This window comes from Triturus cristatus, chromosome 3_2 (genome assembly GCF_964204655.1).
Source record: "Triturus cristatus chromosome 3_2, aTriCri1.1, whole genome shotgun sequence".
NCBI lineage: Eukaryota > Metazoa > Chordata > Amphibia > Caudata > Salamandridae > Triturus > Triturus cristatus.
The window spans coordinates 488,377,105-488,397,903 of NC_140584.1; the positions used below are offsets into that span (position 1 = coordinate 488,377,105).

The 20,799-nt window shown below is 43.6% G+C and overlaps 1 protein-coding gene across 1 annotated transcript in view; it reads right to left on the reverse strand.

Annotated features, from left to right (window-relative positions):
* Window positions 1-2,859: 2,859 nt before the first annotated feature.
* Window positions 2,860-20,799, reverse strand: part of C3_2H11orf16 (chromosome 3_2 C11orf16 homolog) — a 117,152-nt gene continuing 99,212 nt past the window's right edge. The window contains exons 8-9 of the mRNA XM_085648137.1: window positions 20,550-20,799; window positions 2,860-5,563 (exon numbers count right to left, since the gene is read on the reverse strand). Coding sequence (XP_085504263.1) covers window positions 5,450-5,563; window positions 20,550-20,799 — 364 coding nt within the window. The 3' untranslated portion in view covers window positions 2,860-5,449. The remainder of the gene's footprint in view (window positions 5,564-20,549) is intronic.

Here is a 20,799-nt window from a genome sequence, read left to right on the forward strand (position 1 = left end):
CACTTACAATGTCTAGACACTGTAGGGGTACAGGGCTCATGCACCTGTACCCTCAGCACTGGTATGGTGCACACAGCAAGAGAGGTGGCTGACCTATGCCACAGCAGTGGGTTGTAGGCATGGCACACAAGGATGAGTGCCATGTCGACTCTTCACATTGTTCTGCACCAAAACTCGCAGCCTTCAATGGCAGTGTGTGTGTGTGTAAAGGTACAGGGCATGGAAGGGTGGCACAATAAGTGCTGCAGCCCTTAGAGGCCTCCCTGGCCACAGTGCCCTTGGTACCCATTGTACCTTTTACAAGGGACTGACATGTGGCCAGAGAGGTGCCAATTGGGGGTACAAGGTACAGTTTTGGAGAAAGAACAAAGGCCCTGAGAACCTGATTGGCAGGGACCCAAGGCACATCAATTCAAAGTGCATCAGTAGTCTGGCAAAAAGTGGGGGTTACTGCAACAGAAACCCAGCTTCCTACACATAGTTACTTTTATCGGCAGAGTAGCATACTTTTGTTCTCCATGTGATAATTTCTCTCTCATTGTGATGGGTCCCTTCAATTCCACTCTGTATGTACATTGTGGCGGTGTGCCTGGTGATGGGCAGAGTATGGAATGTGCAATTTAGAGTTGTCCTCTGCAAATGCTTACTGCACACTGTACAAGATGGCGATTCCCTGGGAAAGGTACAGTCATTTAACCTGTACCTGCCTGGTATAATTATTCTGTAAGCTGAAGTGCATACATATACCATCTTAATTCTGTGTCACACCTGTATCACAGGAGATGTCGGAATTGAAGCCACAAATCAAACACCCTTCAGAAGTGTCAGCTCCAAATAGTGAGAGTGCTGACATGACCAGGCTGCTTGCCTTCTGCTTCATGAAGTCCTGTTATCCTTAAGCTCTTGCAAGGCTGAGTCCAGCTTCTCTCGCCAGGAATGGGGTACTCTCTGATGGTTCTCCTTGTAGGTGCTGCCGTAGCTTGTCCAGCTTATCAACCAGCCACAGCGTCCAGTAGGTCTGGAACCTCTGTTCTGGACTCAAGCCCACCTCCGGCTTTGTGGGAGAGTCAGCCTTCACTGCAGGTGTACATCAATGCATTTAAGTGGTCCTACGACCTCCTTACCCAGTTAACTAATTTTTAACTTCATTAGTTCAGCGTGAGCTGGGTCTGGCACCACCAGAATCCAGAAACAGGATCAAGGATGGGGAGAGATGAGAGGGAGGAGAATGTAAGCATCCCTATTTATTACATCATAGGTTATCGGGATATGATAAATGTTGACTGGGGTTAAAGGATGCCTTTCAGGAAGGTAGAGACAAAGTAATGTAGATTACCATAAGTAATCCAGGCAGCCGCTCACTTCCTTTAAATCTGTGCTTTGGCAATGAATCACCCTAAATTGGAGTAGTATTATTAGATGTGATTCCTGAGATTAAAATCACGTCCTAGCAATTAAATTATAGAAAATAGGCAACCACGGTGGTTGTGTCCGTCAAGACAGATTTGTTTTCTGGTTGATTTCCTTCTGTATTGGAGCAAAAAACTGAAAAGTTGTGAAATGGAATGCTACTCCAAGGAGTTTCCAGTAGTTGGCTGAAGTATTTTGCAGCCTTCACTTTTTTCCTGTTCATGTGACACAGATTGACTGATAAAAGAAACCTTTTATTCTGTTGACAAAATGATTTAATTTAAATGAAAATTGTTCATCAATGTAAATCCTTGACAGTGGCATAGAGGGCGGTAGTTTAAACATTCATGTGTATCAGCAAATTGTGAGGAATATTTGGTGTCTTTTTGGAATTCAGAGACTTGTTACTAAAGACATTTCCCCATCCATAACTGCAATATCCAGCAATCCTTTTCAGGTTTAATAAAAGTGTGGGGATAAACGGACTCCAAAACTATCCACCTGCTCTCTCGATGTTCTTCAAATATAATCACAAATAGAACTCCACTAAAACCTTCCTCGTATCCTCTATTTCCAATGTTAGATTACCATCAAGTAGCCATCAAGTTACCAAATAGGAGAATTACCCTGAATGATATGATTTGTTGAACTATGCCTTTTTATCCGTGGTTCAGAGTCCCGCCCTGGCTCAACTCAAGGCATTGTCTCAGCAAGTGAAAGGATTTATTTCAGTCTTCATAAAAGCTTCCATAAATCATGTTGCACAAATCAGTTACAAATCATAACAAGAAAAAGAACATTTTGAACTAAAATACAATGTAAAGTTAAAATTAAAAAAATAGACCTGACAATTGTCAAAGTGCATCTAGTGCTAGTTGCCAAATAAAGTGGACAAAGCATCTTCTGTTCCTTAATTCTTTCATAAAGTACAACATTAAAAAAAAAACTTTTGCACTGTTACAAAATTAGGAATATTGGTAGCTTGGTAGGATTTTCATAGAACAAAAGTAGTTTTTATTACAGCAAGGATTGGAGGCCCCTGGTTTAAAGCAATATATACTATTCACACCACTGTTGCAAAAAAAGTAGATGGATGCATAATCAGTGAAGTTAGTGAATAGCAACTAACCGAAAGCTATTGGGATGACTAAATATCTTTGAGTTGGTAAAGGCATCCAAACAATATTTGGGTGTTGATAAAAACATCATATTTGTTTCTGAAACTAGGAGAACAAACATGAAGGTGCAGAAAAAAATAAAGGGATCTCCTAACTGGTCAGTAAAATACCCCACTTGTATTAGAGAATTATGGATTTTACCCTTAAACCTATTTAATGGGCTTATAGTTGTTACACTAGGTACACCTATAGTCTAGAAAGTAGTGACAACCATACTCAGTGTTTCGAACTAAGAATAATGACACAAAGACATCTCCAGACAATGGGATAGTGACATTTGCAAAGATAGGGATTTTTATTCAAGAGGTCCTACTGCAAAACTTTTAACCCTAATACATGTAGTGTTTCATCTGTGAAATACTGTAGGTGTGTCAAACTTTGATAGAGTGTAATAAAATAAAGGGAAAAGTCACCCTAGTACTCAGAACATATCAAAGATGGTAAAAGTAAAGAGCGAACCTTTGATAGTTTTGTGGATTTAAAGCTACAGATGAACAGAAAAATATATTTGTACATTTTGGGAGCTGCTTAGAAGGAGAGTTGGAATGGCAAAAAAAGTGTAACTGAAGTATACCACCACGCATCACCAGCAAAATCTCAATCAAGGTATTAGGACCATTTCTGGAGGTCAGCACTAAAAATATGTGGACAGTCTACTGAAATTTAGAATGGAATTATTTAAAGAACTAACTCAGCATTTTAAATATGCATACATTTAGATAGCTACGGGACGTAGGGCAATCTGATATAGATGTCACAATTTGTTAAAATGATAGACACACTAAAACAGACAAGACCGTTTCACCACCCTGAGAGAAAAAGCCATTATACAAAAATGGAAGAGGAGAACAGGTCACAAATCACACTAAATTTTCCTTAATGAAAAAACCCATTGGCTAAAAGTGTTTGTGACAAAGGGTAGGCTAAGACAGGGAATTTATATAGTGCACTGTACAAACTATGGTTTCCTCAAAGCACCAAAAAAGAAAACTACGTTGGAAGCCTGGGATACATAGACTGTAACAATAGTAAGGAAAGGCCATTGGATAAGTAAATAACTACTAGGTTTGTGCATCATGATGATACAGAAGGGAGGAACATGGTGATTTTTTTTTTTTTATTGACCATTAAGGCCTCTGTTTTTAATTGTGGTAAAGGGTATACGTTCAGGTGAGCGGACACCCAAATTAGTAAATATGTATTAGATGACTATCCACCCTAATTAGGGTTCTTGAAAATCGAGGTAGACTTTCAAAAGGCAGAATGCTGTCCAGGATTAATAAAGTAAAATTATAGGAATATGGCACATGTTAAATCAATAAAACCACAGTCCCCTGGAGTACAGATCTGACCGCTAATTTTGCTTTATATTGCCAATGCTAACTCACAAAGACACGTACAATCAGATGCCTGTTTGCCAGGTCCTTTACTGATGGCATGAGGATGTCAGGGGAAGAATTTCAGCATTTTGTGTCCAGCTATCTTATATAAACTTTACAGAGATTTATTCTGAGTGATGTATTACTTCAATGTTGTACCTTCCCACTTAGATGCCCGGTGTGCCAGTCATAGAATGAATTCCAAATATCTGTCTCAATTTTCATTGCTATCCCATCATCGACTTCATCTTTCAGCTAAATGCATTTTTTACGGTTTTTATTTATGGTGTGAAAACTTGGCCAGTGTACAATTGTCACTTGACCAAACAATTTCCACTTGATCACACATTTTACCTAACTATTTTGAGAATAAAAACTAATGATATTCTAGAACATACTGCTTCATATGTGGCATTTGATTTTCCCTAACAAGTTAACATGTTAAAAAAAGTTTGAACTAACATTGATGAGTTAATCGTGAACTACTGTTCTAATATAAAAAGTAACAGAATAAAAGAATAAGACTGCACCAAGGTGCCTTTCCAAAAAAGGGTAGCTACTGGGGCCATGGCTTTGGAGTTGCTGCTGTATCTCTGTGCCACATCATGATATACAAATTCTCAAGTGTTTCAGACCAATCTAGAATGAGTGCATTCAATCATTATGGTGCAGAGATGCAGATGATCACAGAATACAAGAATTGTGTTGAAAACATTATTCAGATCTGAATGTTCAGAAGTGTCAAAGTGGGCTTAATACGTTTGGGGGAAATATGTCGATGTGTGCAGTCACTTATACAACTTAAACACCCTTATGTGGAAGACATAAAACATTACAATAAGTCTATCATACTATTCCAGTCACTTCACATCTGACTGGATGAGTGAATTGGCCGACAACAGAATTCTGAGGAGATCTTTGTTCTTGCTGACCCTGTTCCCAGACTATGAATAAGTTCACACCAGTTTAAACTGACAGAAGGGTGCTGCTTTGAGTAGTTTTGGTGACTTTACAGTTGTAGATGTTTTCTTCTTTTGGGCATGGTTCTTTAATAATACGATTTGCATTTTATGCTTCATCTTTTCATGAGTTCTTATAATATAAATCCAGTTCTAAGTCTTGAAGACCCTTCACTCTTTAAGAGCACTATAATGCAAGGTTTTGTTAATTTTGGGTAACGTTCTTCTGAACCCATACCATAAGCTTGAGTGACAGGTTTGTGCAGTCTGTCAAGCACTAATCCGCTAAATACTATTCTTTCAACAGCTTTTCCTATTTAATCTCCTTATACCTGTATTCACTTGGGGATTTAATGTGTGACACAATGAGTCTCTGATCTCCAAACCTCCTGATCCCTGTACTGTTGCTTTGTATATTACAAATGATTTTAAAGCACTTTGAGATTTTGGTTTGTTCCTGAGCAGTAGAATCATTACGATTGGTAGCTAAATAAAATTTGACTAAAATGGAATATAATGTAGATTATATCTGTTCTAATATGCGTTTTCCTTGATAGCCTCCACTCCTTGTTTCAGCTTCATAAACCTTTTCTGCCATTTGCTTGTAGTGATCATCCACTCTTTTTCTACGGGATTCCTGGAAAATGAAAGTAAACAGAAGATATTGGGTTATTCTATTATTTCATCGACCATTTATTTCTTGTTTGAGTTGACCAACAGAAATGTTACATTCAGTAACTCTGGCAGGAGCTCAGCATAGGACATTCGCCTCTATATGGTTGTGTGGATGGATGGACGATATGCCTAGCCTGCCTTAGTGCTGAGGACTAATCTTTGGCAAGGATTTGAAATCACCAACAAGAAAGGACTCACAATGTCTTGCAGTGATGTGTTTTTAATTAATTTCTGAGATAGCTAATTCTTTCAAGTGCTTTATAACTGTCTAATTGTAAAACACCATAGGGATTCTTATGAGGTATTGTGCATATACTAGGGTAAAAAGTATCTAAGTGTGTGGACCTGAGTTCTTTTTCTTAAGCGCTGTGCCTACATGGGCTAATTATAATTGCACAGTATTGAGAAGTACTGACCTAGTGTTGAGGCACTGTTAGATCCCCCTACGTACATTAGCTAATTACTTGTTGAGGAAATGTGTCCTTCCTACCATGTGAACCTGCTTCTCACCACCTAAGGCGGTAGAGCCTGCTCCAGGTCTGGGAATATGCCAATTTTGTGTAACAATACTCAGAATGTACATAAACACAGCTTCAGGTTAGTTAGGTCAAAACAAAAGTTAATTCACAGTGATTCGGAAAGAAAATATTAACAGGTAACATGCACCTACATTTTTTGTAAGTGAGGAAACACTATCCTAGTGGATACACATTGAGTTGTCCCCCAAACGTAATTGGTTTTCTTCATCTCCTTAGATTTAGGTACATACCGAAGGATTTTTTAGACTAACTTTTGGAATATGGATTTTGCATAAAGATAGGCAAGCTCGACTGGAGTTCCTTTGTATATAGTGTCTGTGGTGATATGAATAAGTGGTGAACACTAGTATGGTTAGGGGTGAATGGTCCTCTAGACCTGGTAAAGATGTGGGAAGTGGCAAGAGGCAGTTTGTGCAGGTAAATCGTACCCATGGCTCACTGGGGGTGTTCAAAAGGGCACATTCCCATCTTCAAGAGGGATTAAATTTTTTAGATAGCGTGATCGTCTCATAGACGCCCTCTGGTCCTATCTCAGAGGAGCATGTATGATAAGTCAATACTTCTTCACTGGACATAAATATAAGCCAGTTCAGGCAGCCCAGAATCCGCATGTAGTGTCTGTAAATGCATTTCTGTCAGCCCAGAGCCTAAGAAAACAGGAAGTACTGTTATAAAGTTCCCTGATTGGAGGACTATGTCCCTTTTGGCTTAGACCCAATATTAGCAACAGAAGAAACTATTATTGCTGGAGCCTACAGGAATCATGCAGGCACATTTGTAGCTGTCTCACACAAAGACAGACAAGGCCACTTATTATCTGTCACATATAAAAGACAGTCTACAGTGGAAATGGACTTTGAAGGAAGCTTCCCTATAGACACATTAGCAACTCACCTTCTGGGGGGGAACAATAGTAGGTGATCTGTTGAAGGGGGGTTTCTCTTTGGGAAAAATGAAGTATCTGATTAAAGTAAGGGAACTTAGACAGCGAAGCAGGTCTGAGTGTCCTCTCTTCCAACTTGGAAGAGTATTTTCTGGGGAAAACTGGCTGGGTGTTACTAGTTACAGTGGTTAGATTTCCTGGTTCATCTCACTTGGAACTTTTTGTAGTGACGTTTGGGTCTCCTGCAGGAACTTGACAACACATTCACAGACAAGATGATAACAAATAATGTCCTAATATCTGAAACTGGCTTGCAAATTCTCTTAAGCAATGGTTATATTTAATAAGCATAACAACTGCTACTGGACAGAAAAATGGAAAGCCTCAGATCGTGTCCCTGCTCTGCTAAACAAAAAGTTCTTTAAAAACAGAACCATTCATTTTCTGAAAGAGTTTTTTGAACAGATGACACAATGCTACCAGTTTGATCATTATTTTGAAAAGTTTTTTAAAATGCTAGATGCACTGAGATTGTAAATTCAACCCAGACAACACGATCCGAAAGATTTAATACAATCAAATTCAGTTTCAGCAGAAAGGATAATTGATGCCCACCATTATTCAGTTGAATGTTAAACCAAAATAACATTAAGGTGGAAACTCATCCAAAATCCTAACTTTCTGAGTCTTATTTATCAAGGATTTCTTTTTAAATCAAACACCCACAACATTTATAATGCTAGACTAAGAGTCTCATTTTCTACTGCTTTTTTTAATTTAAACTTCTGTAGTAAAGAATGGAAGAAATATTAAATGTCCCATCACCATTGGTTAAATAGTATTCTTTTGCATCACTCATTTTACTTGAATTCAGACAGTGCTCCAAAACACTTCAAATAGGTGGTCCGCAATTGAGATATTCTTTAATATTACATTCACACTCTACCACTTAACAAACATCAATAGGGGCATACATATAGACAATTAAATACAGAATTAGTATAGAAAGCTTTTTATAAAACGTTATTATATAAATTGTTGAGAGGTTAATATTTTATTAAGACTGCTCTGTGTATGAATTGTAGGACTATTAGCTGTTACTAAACTTTTGGCTTCTATTTCTCTCTGGCGTTCATTCCTTCCTTCTCGATGACTAAATTGTTTTATACAGTACGGTGGGGAGGCACCACAGACCCCTCTAATGTGAGAACACCATATTACCATTGAAAGGTTTTTTCTTATCAAATGTATTGAATTAAATTGACATCGACATATTATCATGTAAATGTTATTATCCATGTTTATTCACGTTTAGATTGACCATAGCTAATTTAGGCCTGCATTTTAAAAAGGCCAACTTTGGTTGCTTTGGGACACTTTAACATTTTATTTCTCGAAGAAACTGAATTCTAAATTATCTAATGTTCTTTTGCTTACTTTCTCATATGAAATGTTTTCTTTATCCAGTATTAGGGGTGTCTTTCATAGATTCACATGCCTGAATCATTCCCCGTCGTCGAGACGGGAGCCTCCGGTACATAAAAAAGTAATGTCCTATAGACATACATAGAGAAAAATAGGCCTAAGGGCCTCCCCTTAGTAGCCTATCCTAGTCCTTATGTAAAAAGGACCAAACTCTTAGAGTCAGCCAATCAGCTATCACCTCCCTCTAGAACCTTCCTGGCAGGAGCCTCAGTCCCTCAGATTTTCTACCGCACGTTGTGCTAGGGAGTCTCCAGCCTGAGTTCTCCTCAGGATTTCTTTCAAACCAGATTGTTCACTTTTTTTGGTGACCTTCTACTTCAAGGATTGAACGCAGACCACTTCAGGCCTCTTGTTACTGCAGTGAGTGTTTATTTCTTCTACAACTCCTGGCATGTCTGAATCCCAGAAGAAAGCCCTTTTCAGGGCTTGCTCTTCATGTGGGAAGAAGAGGCTTCATGTGGACGACAAGCATGACCTCTGCCTGTATCCGGACCACGTCCCTAAGGACTGTAAAATATGTAGGTCTTTCCCTCACAAGACCTTGAGAGACAGAGAGGGTCGCCTGCTTATCTGGCTGGACAGGCTCAAGGACAGGGAGAGTGTGGTATCCTCAGAGGCAAGCTTTTCCGGAGCCTCTGAAGTCTCCCTGAAGAGACCGAGAGTGACGTCTCCTGGCCCCTCAGGCGCTCCTCCTATGAAGACACACAAGAAGTCTTCAGAGGCAAGATCTACAAAGTCTTCAGTGTCTGGCAAGGACTCTCTGACTTTTAAGAAGCCTACCCTGTCGGCCAGCCAAATGGCGACACCTTCCTCAGCGCAGAAAAGAGCGCCAGGTCATGTCTCCACAGCGACGACGACCGTGTCCACAACGACAGCGTCGTCAGTCTTCTCGTCGACGACGACCACCCCCTCATCGTCATCAACAGGTACTCCTATTTCGTCTATTATACTGTTAAAACTGTCGTCGGCGTCTAAGTCATCGTCGACGACGAAGATTGTCCCGTCGACGAAGACATCGTCGATGAGGAGTCCACCGTCGACGGAAGAGTCGACGACGAAGACGTCGACGACGAGGGCGTCGACGACGAAGGCATCGTCGACGAAGATGTCGACGTCGAAGGCATCGACAACGAAGGCATCGATGACGAATGAATCGTCGACGAGCGCAATCGTCGACGAAGACATCGTCGACGAGGAGAGTATCATCGACGGAGACGCCGTCGGCGAAGACCATGCCGTCGACGACGGTATCGTCGACGGGAAAGTCGTCGTCGTCCAGGGGGGAATCCGAACTGGCAGGAATGTCAGCACGGAAGACAGCAGGGATTCCTGTAGAGATATCAGCATCTGGCAAACTGACCAGACCACAGATTACACCGGAAACGACGTCTCCAAGTAAGGTGCAAACCAGTTTGCCTATGGAAATTCTTCAGAGTGAGGAGTCGGAGGAAGAGCCCTTTGATCAGGCTACTTCCCCGTCTGAACTGTACGTCAAATGCCAAAGCACGGACGAGGAACAGGAGGAGACGAGCGGGCAGGAACGCCCCGTCCAGGAACAGGTTCGCACGGAGGTTACCCCGATGGTATGTCTTCCCCTGTCGATCGTTAAAGACCTCAAATTCCTTATCCGGGACTACAAGCAACGTTTCCCGGAGTCGCCAGCACTGGACACAGGGGGCCCAGTGCCTACTACAATTCCATCAACGGCAGCCCCAAAGCAATCACGACCAGCGACTCAGGTCTGCCACGAGAACCCCGCCACCTCAGATGATTGAGTCATCGGATGAGGAGCCTGAGGAGATGGAAGAGGGTGAGGTCCAGGAAGACCAGACGGACCAGGATGAGGAGGAGGAGTATGTGGCATCCTCCCCGCCTTCCCCACAACCGCGCCAGGCTGATTCACCGCCAGTGGATATTGGCGGTTTTCATAAGATAGTTGAACGAGCAGCGACGCGGTTTCATATGGTCATGGAATCAACGGAGACTGAGTGCTTCTTGCATGACTTTAAGGAGCAGACGAAGAAGTCGATGAAGTCAATCCCTATCATTGACTTTCTCTGGGACCAGGGAAAGAAATTAATGCTGACGCCGGCATCCGTACCTGCGGTGGTTCCGCGCCTGGACAAGAAGTACAAAGCTCCATCCACGGCACCGGCTTGCCTTAATGGACACCCGAAGCCGGATTCGGTCGTGACCCAAGCGGCCCAGAAAAATTCTCGTGATCCTTCCTCCCCTCTGTCAGCACCTCCGGACAAGGAAGGCAAAAAATTGGACACAATTGGCAAGAGGTTTTCAACCACTTCGGCAATGACCATCAAGGTGGCCAACTCCATAGCCCTGTTGGGGCGTTATAACCGCCAACTTTGGGAGGATATAGCCCCATATTTAGCAGAACTGCCAAGCGCAGTTCAGGAGGAGGTCAAGGCACTACTTTCTGAGGGCCAAACCTCAGCGGCCGAAATCATTGACTGTGCCATAGACGTGGCCATGACAGGCTTTCGTCAACTGGCTGGGGCTGCAGTCCTGCGCCGACAGGGATGGCTGAAGGCAACATCGTTCAGGCAGGAAGTGCAGACGAAGGTACTGGACATGTCCTTCGACGGACAACATCTTTTCGGAGAAAAAATTGATGAGGCGCTCCAAGCTATCAAGAAGGACACTGACACGGCTAGAGCGCTTGGAACCTTGCAGGCAAGGAATCAGTCCTTTCGGGGCAACAAGTCTAGAGGCCAGTCCTCCTACAGAGGATCCTACCAAAATAGGTCTTCATATTCCTTCCAGAATAAGACCCAGTACCAGCAGAAGCAGCAACAAGGTCGGCAGTCTTCGTATGGAAGATCTAACTTCAGGGGTAAGAACCAAAAGAAGGGCACCGGCGGACGCCAGTGACCAGTTACTCCAGCCAGTCCACATACCATCTCCCTCATTAAAAATTGGAGGAAAATTGACCCATTTCCTGGGAAATTGGCGCCTCATCACCACGGATCGCTGGGTACTCCAACTCCTAAGATTCGGCCATTCCCTAGAATTTACCACCATCCCACCTGCAACCCCTCCCCGCAGGTTCCCACACAAGCATCTACGACTGCTTCTCCTGGAAATATCGGAGATGTTGAAGAAAGGAGCGATCGAGCGGGTTCCATCGGCTCAGAGGGAGAAAGGATTCTATTCCCGCTTCTTTCTGATACGCAAGAAAGAAAAGAAGTGGAGGCCCATTCTAGATCTCAGGGCACTCAACTCTTTCCTGAAGAGTCAGTCGTTCAGGATGGTGACGCTCCAAGAAATTCTAGGCGTTTTGGAAAAAGGAGATTTCATGACATCCTTGGATCTTCAAGATGCCTACTATCACATCCCGATACTCAGGAGGCACAGGAAGTTTCTACGTTTCGAGGTGGCAGGACAGCACTACCAATTCAAGGTCCTGCCATTTGGCCTCAAATCCGCTCCGCGGATTTTCACCTAATGCCTTTCTCCTGTGGCAGCTTTCCTGCGTCAAATGGGTCACCAAGTCTTCCCCTACCTAGACGACTGGCTGGTAAAGGCACCCACAGCTGCAGGCGCAACCAAATCCTCCAACGCCTGTACCAATCTTTTCCAACATCTCGGATTGACTCTCAATCTCCAGAAATCCTATATGTCCCCAACAAGAAGCATCACCTTCCTCGGGGCGACCTTGAATACGGAATGCGTGAGGGCATTTCCTTCGGAAGAACGAAAAAACAAGATAATATCGCTGGCCACGGCGGTGGCATCAAGGAAGTCCCTAAGAGTTCGCACCTTCAAATCACTCCTGGGAATGATGTCTTCTTGTATTCTCCTCATCCCTCACTGCAGGCTTCGGATGCGTCCATTGCAAGAAGCCCTCACGAACCAGTGGACTCAGAGTACGGGTTCGTTCGAAGACATTGTGAGGATAACACCGCGAATATCCAAAAGCCTCGAATGGTGGAAGGATTACAAGAATCTGTCTACGGGACTGCCGTTCCTGCTTCCAGCAGCGCCACTTGTGATCACCACCGATGCATCTCTGGCGGGCTGGGGAGCTGTCCTTCAGGACCTCAGAGTGAGTGGCAAATGGTCAGATCAGGAGCAACATCTCCATATCAATCTTCTGGAGTTGAGGGCTGTGTATCTAGCGCTGCAAGCCTTTTTACCGCGCATCCAGAACTCCCAGGTGCTCGTCAGAACGGACAACACCACGACGATGCACTACCTGAACAAACAGGGAGGAACGCGTTCGCTCACTCTATCACGCGAATCGCAAAAGATCTGGAACTGGCTGGTTCTCCATGGGATCACTCTCAGAGCGGACTATGTCCCGGGCAAGGACAACACCATTGCAGACGCCCTAAGCAGACAGAAGTCACTTTCCCACGAATGGGAGCTCGACGAGAATTCGCTAACACACGTATTCTCGGAATGGGGAGTCCCAGGAATCGACCTGTTTGCCACCAGGAAGAACGCCAAATGCCCAAGCTACGCAAGCTGGCATCCCCAACCGGGGTCGCTCGGAAATGCCTTTTCCATAGGCTGGTTCAGCGTATTTGCGTACGCTTTTCTGCCGTTCCCGATGATTTCCAGGGTCCTCAGGAAGATGAAGGCGGAGCCTTGTACCCTGATCCTAATTGCCCCGTTCTGGCCGAGGCAGCACTGGTTCTCGGACCTTCATCGCCTCTCCATCAGGACACCGATTCGTCTCAAACAGCACCCGAACCTGCTGACGATGTCCAACGGGCAGGTGCAATACCCGAACCTGCAATCGCTCAGGTTATCGGCCTGGCTCCTGAGCACAGAGAGTTCTGCCATTTAAACATCCCGCAGGACTGCAGGGACGTGCTAGCTAAAGCGAGGGCGGACAGTACCAACAAAACCTACTCTCTCAAATGGAAGCGCTTCTGCGTCTGGTGTTTAGAGAAAGGCCTGAGACCACTCCATATCACACCTGAACAGATATTGCCATATCTACTACACTTGGCACAGTCGGGATTGGCGCATGCATCCATAAAGGTGCATCTGGCGGCAATTTCACGTTTTACCAGGACTTTCAAAGGCCCGTCTCTCTGGTCCAGTAGGCTTATCAAACAGTTCCTCAAGGGGCTATATAGGTCCTTCCCAAGACCTCGACGGGTCTCACCGACGTGGCACCTCAACTTGGTCCTCAACCAACTCATGAAGCACCCTTTTGAGCCCATTCATCGAGCTTCCATCAAGTACATCTCATGGAAAACGGCTCTGTTGCTCGCTCTAACATCTGCCAGGAGAGTCAGCGAGCTGCAAGCTCTCTCCATTCAGGAACCCTTCATGCAGTTCAAACAGGACAGAGTGGTGCTGAGGACGAATCCCAAGTTCATACCGAAAGTGCCTTCAGACTTTCACCTCAACGAGCCGGTGGTTCTACGTTCCTTCTTTGCAAACCCTACCACGGCAGCAGAAAGGACACTCCACTCTCTGGATCTCAAAAGGTGTCTTAAGTTTTACATAGACAAAACAAAGAGCTTCAGGAAGTCATCACAGCTATTTGTGGCCTACAGTAGGCCAAGGTTGGGTATGCCTCTAACAAAACAGAGCATTTCAAGGTGGATCTCTTCAGCAATAGCATTCTGCCATGAAGGGGCCGGACGGCCTTTGAGAGACAGGGTGGAAGCACACTCCACCAGAGCGATGTCCACATCAGCAGCGCTGTTCGCTGGAGTGCCGATTTTGGACATCTGTAGAGCGGCGACGTGGAAGTCACCGCACACCTTCTCCAGACACTACTGCCTTGATGCCGAACTGACGAAGGATGCGGCAGTGGGCCAGGCGGTGCTTCGCCATCTATTCCAGTGAGGTGAGCCTTCCAACATCCCGCCATCCTGGTATGCACATTCTTTACTGATTTACTGTTTTGATGTATGCCAATGTTTCAAACTGATATGATAGTGTATTATCTCAAATATCTTTACGGCATGTTACATCAGAAATGTGCATAATGTATTGCTAACTACTCTGATTCAGGCATGTGAATCTATGAAAGACACCCCTAATACTGGATAAGAAACGCGTTACTTACCTGTAACAGCAGTTATCCAGTATTGGTGTCTTTCATAGATTCACATGCAACCCTCCCGCCTCCCCTGGAAGGACTCACGCCTCTCTCTAACTATATTACGCCTACCTAGCTTGTTGCGTACGAAAATCTGAGGGACTGAGGCTCCTGCCAGGAAGGTTCTAGAGGGAGGTTATAGCTGATTGGCTGACTCTAAGAGTTTGGTCCTTTTTACATAAGGACTAGGATAGGCTACTAAGAGGAGGCCCTTAGGCCTATTTTTCTCTATGTATGTCTATAGGACATTACTTTTTTATGTACCAGAGGCTCCCGTCTCGACGACGGGGAATGATTCAGGCATGTGAATCTATGAAAGACACCAATACTGGATAACTGCTGTTACAGGTAAGTAACGCGTTTCTTTTATTATGATAATCATGGAATGTTATAATTGGTAGCATACTCAAGGAGACACCTGCCGAATCCAGGCTGGTCTCTATATCTCATCTTCTTACAGATAATATGCAAGTGTGAAGGATGCTAAGAAAAGCTGTATTGTGGAAGGCCCTTAGAAGCTAATGCGCATACAAATGTTTCACCTCATATTAACCTGATTGGATCATTTCCTGAGAACTTTGTATAGGTGTCTCAAATGTCAGATTAATTTGATATATGTTAGTACAGAGTAGACTGAGTCAGTCTGTTTTTGAGACACTTTAGAGCAGAGTAGGAGACTTAGGGTACTCTCTTTATGGGAGATTTAACTTTCTAAACCTTTCCCTTTGCGGCCACTCTATGATTGTTCGACTCTTACTTATATGACTTAGTTGATTTGGACTCCATACATTAATGCATCAATCAATATGAATTGATACTCAATGATTTTGCCTACCGTAAACTTTAACCTTTACTAAACCTTTATGATGTGATACCTTAACCATTTTCTGTCTTCATTGAGAAGCTTAATGTGCTTAAGGTTATTTAAATATGTTGATTTGTTGATCACCCTAAGTTTTGAATTTTAATTAATCAAATAAACAAGGGGACAAGGGCACCCAAAGAAATATAACAGGGACCTTGGGAAGTCAAGTATTACAGGAAACAATGGTCCCTGAAAATGAAAATGTTCAACACATATAATAAATATAGCCAAGGTTGGTACTATATTTTAGCCAGTGTCCAGCCGGACATGGCAACTTTAATAAGTAGGAATAATTAGCAACAATTCGAAGAATGTAAGTAGAGTCGTAGTGGGACACAAGCCTGTATCCTGAGACTTACATATCAAGAGGACATACAATTGTGAAACACATTCAGGCAATTACAATGATGTTTCCGTTTGAGAAAATAATAAATAGTGAAACATCTTGATACAAATCTGGCCACCTTCACAATGTATTATATACAAAATTTCTGAATGTGTAAGGTAGGCAACACAGTCGACGACGTTTCGATCCTTATCTAAGGGATTTAGGATCATCATCAGGACTAATAAGTTAAATTGCCCATATTTGAATGCCTGTTTTTGCCACATAAGGCAACTGAGTATGCGCCGCGTCTTGGCCTGGAAGCCGTAGGGTAAAATTCAACAAGACGTTTTAAGGTGCAGTGCCTTAAAATTCAAGGTCCGGAGAGGGGGCACGGTGGAAAGATATCTCCATGCAATGAAGGAGACGAATTTCCGTGACCGAATGGACGACAGCGCGATCGGTCAATGCCGGGTAGACTGTCAACCCGGCATTGACCGATCGCGCTGTCGTCCATTCGGTCACGGAAATTCGTGCCTTATGTGGCAAAAACAGGCATTCAAATATGGGCAATTTAACTGATTAGTCCTGATGATGATCCTAAATCCCTTAGATAAGGATCGAAACGTCGTCGACTGTGTTGCCTACCTTACACATTCAGAAATTTTGTATATAATACATTGTGAAGGTGGCCAGATTTGTATCAAGATGTTTCACTATTTATTATTTTCTCAAACGGAAACATCATTGTAATTGCCTGAATGTGTTTCACAATTGTATGTCCTCTTGATATGTAAGTCTCAGGATACAGGCTTGTGTCCCACTACGACTCTACTTACATTCTTCGGATTGTTGCTAATTATTCCTACTTATTAAAGTTGCCATGTCCGGCTGGACACTGGCTAAAATATAGTACCAACCTTGGCTATATTTATTATATGTGTTGAACATTTTCATTTTCAGGGACCATTGTTTCCTGTTATATTTAATTAATCAAATAGCACTTTATGGGCCATTACATTTGCTAACACTTTCCAGGTATGTGCTTCTGTTTTGACGTAATGTCACAGAGCAAGGTTTACCACACGGTTTGCACTGCCACACTCATGTCTGTGTTGTGATGAAATTTTACATTACCTTGAGCTTCCCAAAAATGAGAAACGTGGATATAATGGGTCACCTCTTTTCCTTCCTTTACTGATAAGAGGCGAGGCCTTTGAGGAAGTTAAAGTAGGCAAAGTAGTATTTGAACCAAAAGCATGTAGATAAGGTAGCTATGGATCATGTGTAGACTTAATTAACAAGGCTGGCCCTGGTAAAACAGGTGTCTGATATTCTGGAGGTGAACTCTTTCATGGTTCTCTTCAAAACATTCAAAGGCCATAAGAAATCCATGCACTTGGCATTGGGGTTTTAGGAATGGGGGTCTCTAGTTGGCAGTGGCTTGCACCCTGTCCAAGTAGGGACCCTCTTTCTAGTCAGGTTAAGGTAGTTATACTCCTAAGATAACCCCTGCTCACCCCCTTGGTAGCTTGGCACAAGCAGTGAGGCTTATCTCAGAGGCAATTTGTAAATCATTTGTACATTCACACACTCTAACACAGTGAAAACTCTGCAGAAGGACACCCCACAACTTTAAGAAAATGTTATCAAACTTTATCTGAAGAAACCAAGACCAAAACGACATAAATCGACCATACACAAATCAAGATAACACTTTTAAAAAGGTTCAAAATAGTTGAGTTAATAGGAAACTATGAATGTGTCACTTTTATCACAAAGTACCTGGCATGCGTCATAATCAAAGATGAAAACAGGCACAGGGGAGGTGAGGCACCGGAAAAGCAAGGCGATGCGTCGGTCCCAGGGGAGGTAATGTGTCGGTTCCTTACTTCCAGGGGAGGTGATGCGTCCGTTCCTTGCTGCAGCACAGGGGAGGAGATGCATCGGTTGCTTACTGTCAGGGCAGGTGATGCTTCGGTTCCATACTGAGAGGGGAGGTGATTCATCGGTTTCCTGATACACGGCCATGGTTTCTTACTGCTGTGCAACGTCGATGGAGAACTTGGCGCACATGTGCATTGTGTCGAAAATATGGGCGTTAAGCAGTGGCAAAACTACTGTGTTGATTTTCCAGCCGCGAAGCAGGTGATGCGTCGATTTCTTCAGCTGGACAGCAGGGCCTCTGTCAAAGTCGAAGCGGTTGTCAAGACATTGATGACACAATGCTTGGGGACTCAGGCTGCAGTGATCTTTTGCCAGCACAACAAGCACTGCGTTGATTCTTCAGCCGCACCGTGGCAATATGTTGGTTTTTCAACCGCACAGCGTTGCTGTGGCAGGAAAAACAGGCACTGAAGGTCAATGCGTGGATTTTCTTCAGTCCTTTGCTGCATAGCCCCCTCAAAGGGTGCTGAACTGGAATTGGTACCACTTGGCAGATCAGAACTCCCAGCAGAGGAGTTCAGGGCTGTTGGTGAAGTCTTTGATGGCCCTGAGACTTCTTAACAGGAGGCAATCACACACAAGCCCTTGGAGAATCTTAGCAAGCAGGATACACAAAGCAAAAGTCCAGTCCTTTCGCTGCCCAAGACAGAAGCACCAAGCAGTAGGCCAGCACAGCACGGCAACAAGCAGAGTGGCAGTTCCCCTTTTCCAGCTTCTCCAGCTCTTCTTCTTGGCAGCATCTCCTCTTAGTCCAGAAGTATTCTGAAGTTATGGTGTTACAGCTCCAGTACTTATACCCTTTGCTGCCTTTGAAGTAGTCAAACTTCAATGGAAAGTCTTTGTAGTGCACAATACCCTGTCTTTCCCTGACCTGGCTCCAGACGCCCTACAGTGGGACTGGAGACAGCTTTCTGTGAGGACAGCCACAGGCCTACTCAGGTGTCGGTGTCAACTCCTCCCACAACTCTAGCTCAGGAAGACCCATCAGCCTGGTAATGGGCCATCAGGATATGCAGGGCACACCTCATCTCCCTTTGTGTGACTGTCTGGAGTGAATGCACAAACGACCCAACTGTCACCCTCCCTCAGATGTGGATTCCACAGACCTGCAGAGGCATAGAATGGTAAAGGAAGAAAATGCCCACTTTCTAAAAGTGCCATTTTAAAATATGCAATTTAAAAACCAACTGCACTAAAAGATGTATTCTTAAATTGTGAGTTCAGTGACCCCAAACTCCCAATCTCTGCCTTTTCCCAATTAGAAGTTACACTTGTAAGAGGTTACAAGGCAGCTACCGTGATAACCTATGGGAGAGATAGACCTTGGAATTATGAAAAACAAAATTAGCAGTATTTCACTGTCAGGACTTGTAAAATACACTGCACCCTCTCCATGGGGCTACGTTGGGCCTACCTTAAGGGTGCCTTACATGTAGTAGAAGAGAAGGTTTGGGCCTGAAAAGTGGGTGCACTTGCTAGGCCGAAATCGCAGTTTAAAACTGTACACATAGACATGGTTGCAGGACTTCTCATATGGGTGGCACAATCAGTGCTGCAGGCCCACTAGTACCATTTGATTTACTAGGGATTTACCAGTAAATTAAATATGTCAATCATGGAACGATGATAATTTCCATATGGAGTACCTGCACTTTTGCACTGATCAATAGTGCTAAATTGCTCTGAGTTCTAAAACCAGCAGCAACATGTCAGAAAAAAATAAGGAAGAAGGCAAAAAGTTTTTGGATAGCCCTGTAAAAAGGGCCCGGCCCAACAGGGGTCGTATAAGAACAAATTCCTTGACATATACGGTCCCCTGGTCTGGTTTGGAATTACCTGAGGAGACAGAGTGCTCTAAAATGCCAGTGAACCTAGATATTCTGACTGGTTTCATCTTGGCCAAGAGTCATAAGATCATTTTCCTTAAAACAGACTCAGTGAATGCTGGCTGTCCTTAACATTATCATGATGAGATCATTTGACATTATTATGAGGATAGCAATACCCATCGTTTTGTTCCCATTTTCCAAGAATCTTGTTGACTCCAGAAAAACATTTCAAAGCAACATAAATACATTTCTTGCTAAATGTTGATAGACCAGTAAACTAATTTGTATGTTTACAAAAGAGCTGCACAATCTTAAAGGTTTTGGTGTGTCATGGTTATTATAACACGTTTAGATTAACACAAATCCCTCAATGAAGAAATGGTAACTTGGACTCTAGGTCAGCAACCAAGGTTCACGTTGAATCAGAATTATACAGCCATTTAAACGAACTATTACTATAATAAAGGCCCGCTGCCGCGTTAAAGGCCCGAGCCGAAGGCGAGGGACTTTAACAAAGCAGCGGGACTTTAATAGCCGGTATAGCCCTGCAACGAAGGGCTATAAGGCTATTAGAAAATTCTGCCACTAGAGGGCAGAATATTTTAACAAATAAAACAAAGCCTTCAGGGAGCGCGAGGGGATTGAAATCCCCTCGGGCTCCCTGAAACCTTTGTTCACAGCCAGAGCTGTGAACAAAGAAACATTGGAATGTCGGAGCTCCGGGCTTATACCAGCCATTATAAGCCCGGAGCACTCCATTGTTTTCAATGGAGCTCCCAACATTCCAATGTTCTAATAAAATATAAGCACCTAGCCAGCTAAATATAGTCTACCCAAAGGATTCATCATGGCTTTTGTTTAGATCATCCTCAGTGTCATGGTCCTGGTGCCACTGCATGTGCTGCACTAAAGATACTACGCCTGTGGGACATAATCTACACAAAGGCATTGCACTGTTTGGCTGTGACTTGTTTCCTGCACACAATGAAGTACCTGTGTCTTCAGTTCTTTCTCTGCCTCTTCTCTGCATTTTTTGAACTCCCGCGCGTCGATCTTCTGGCGGACATTCTGTAAGTGCGCCAGTCTGCGCTGCTCCTTCTGTTTCTCCTCCTCAGACAAGGTTTGCATCCTCTGGCTTGCGTCCTGCTGTGCTCCCTGCCTCGCCTTCATTGCCTGAATCCTCTTGGCGACCTGTTCCTTTAACTTCCTCTCTTCATTCTGGAAGTGTTGCTGTGTTTTCTGC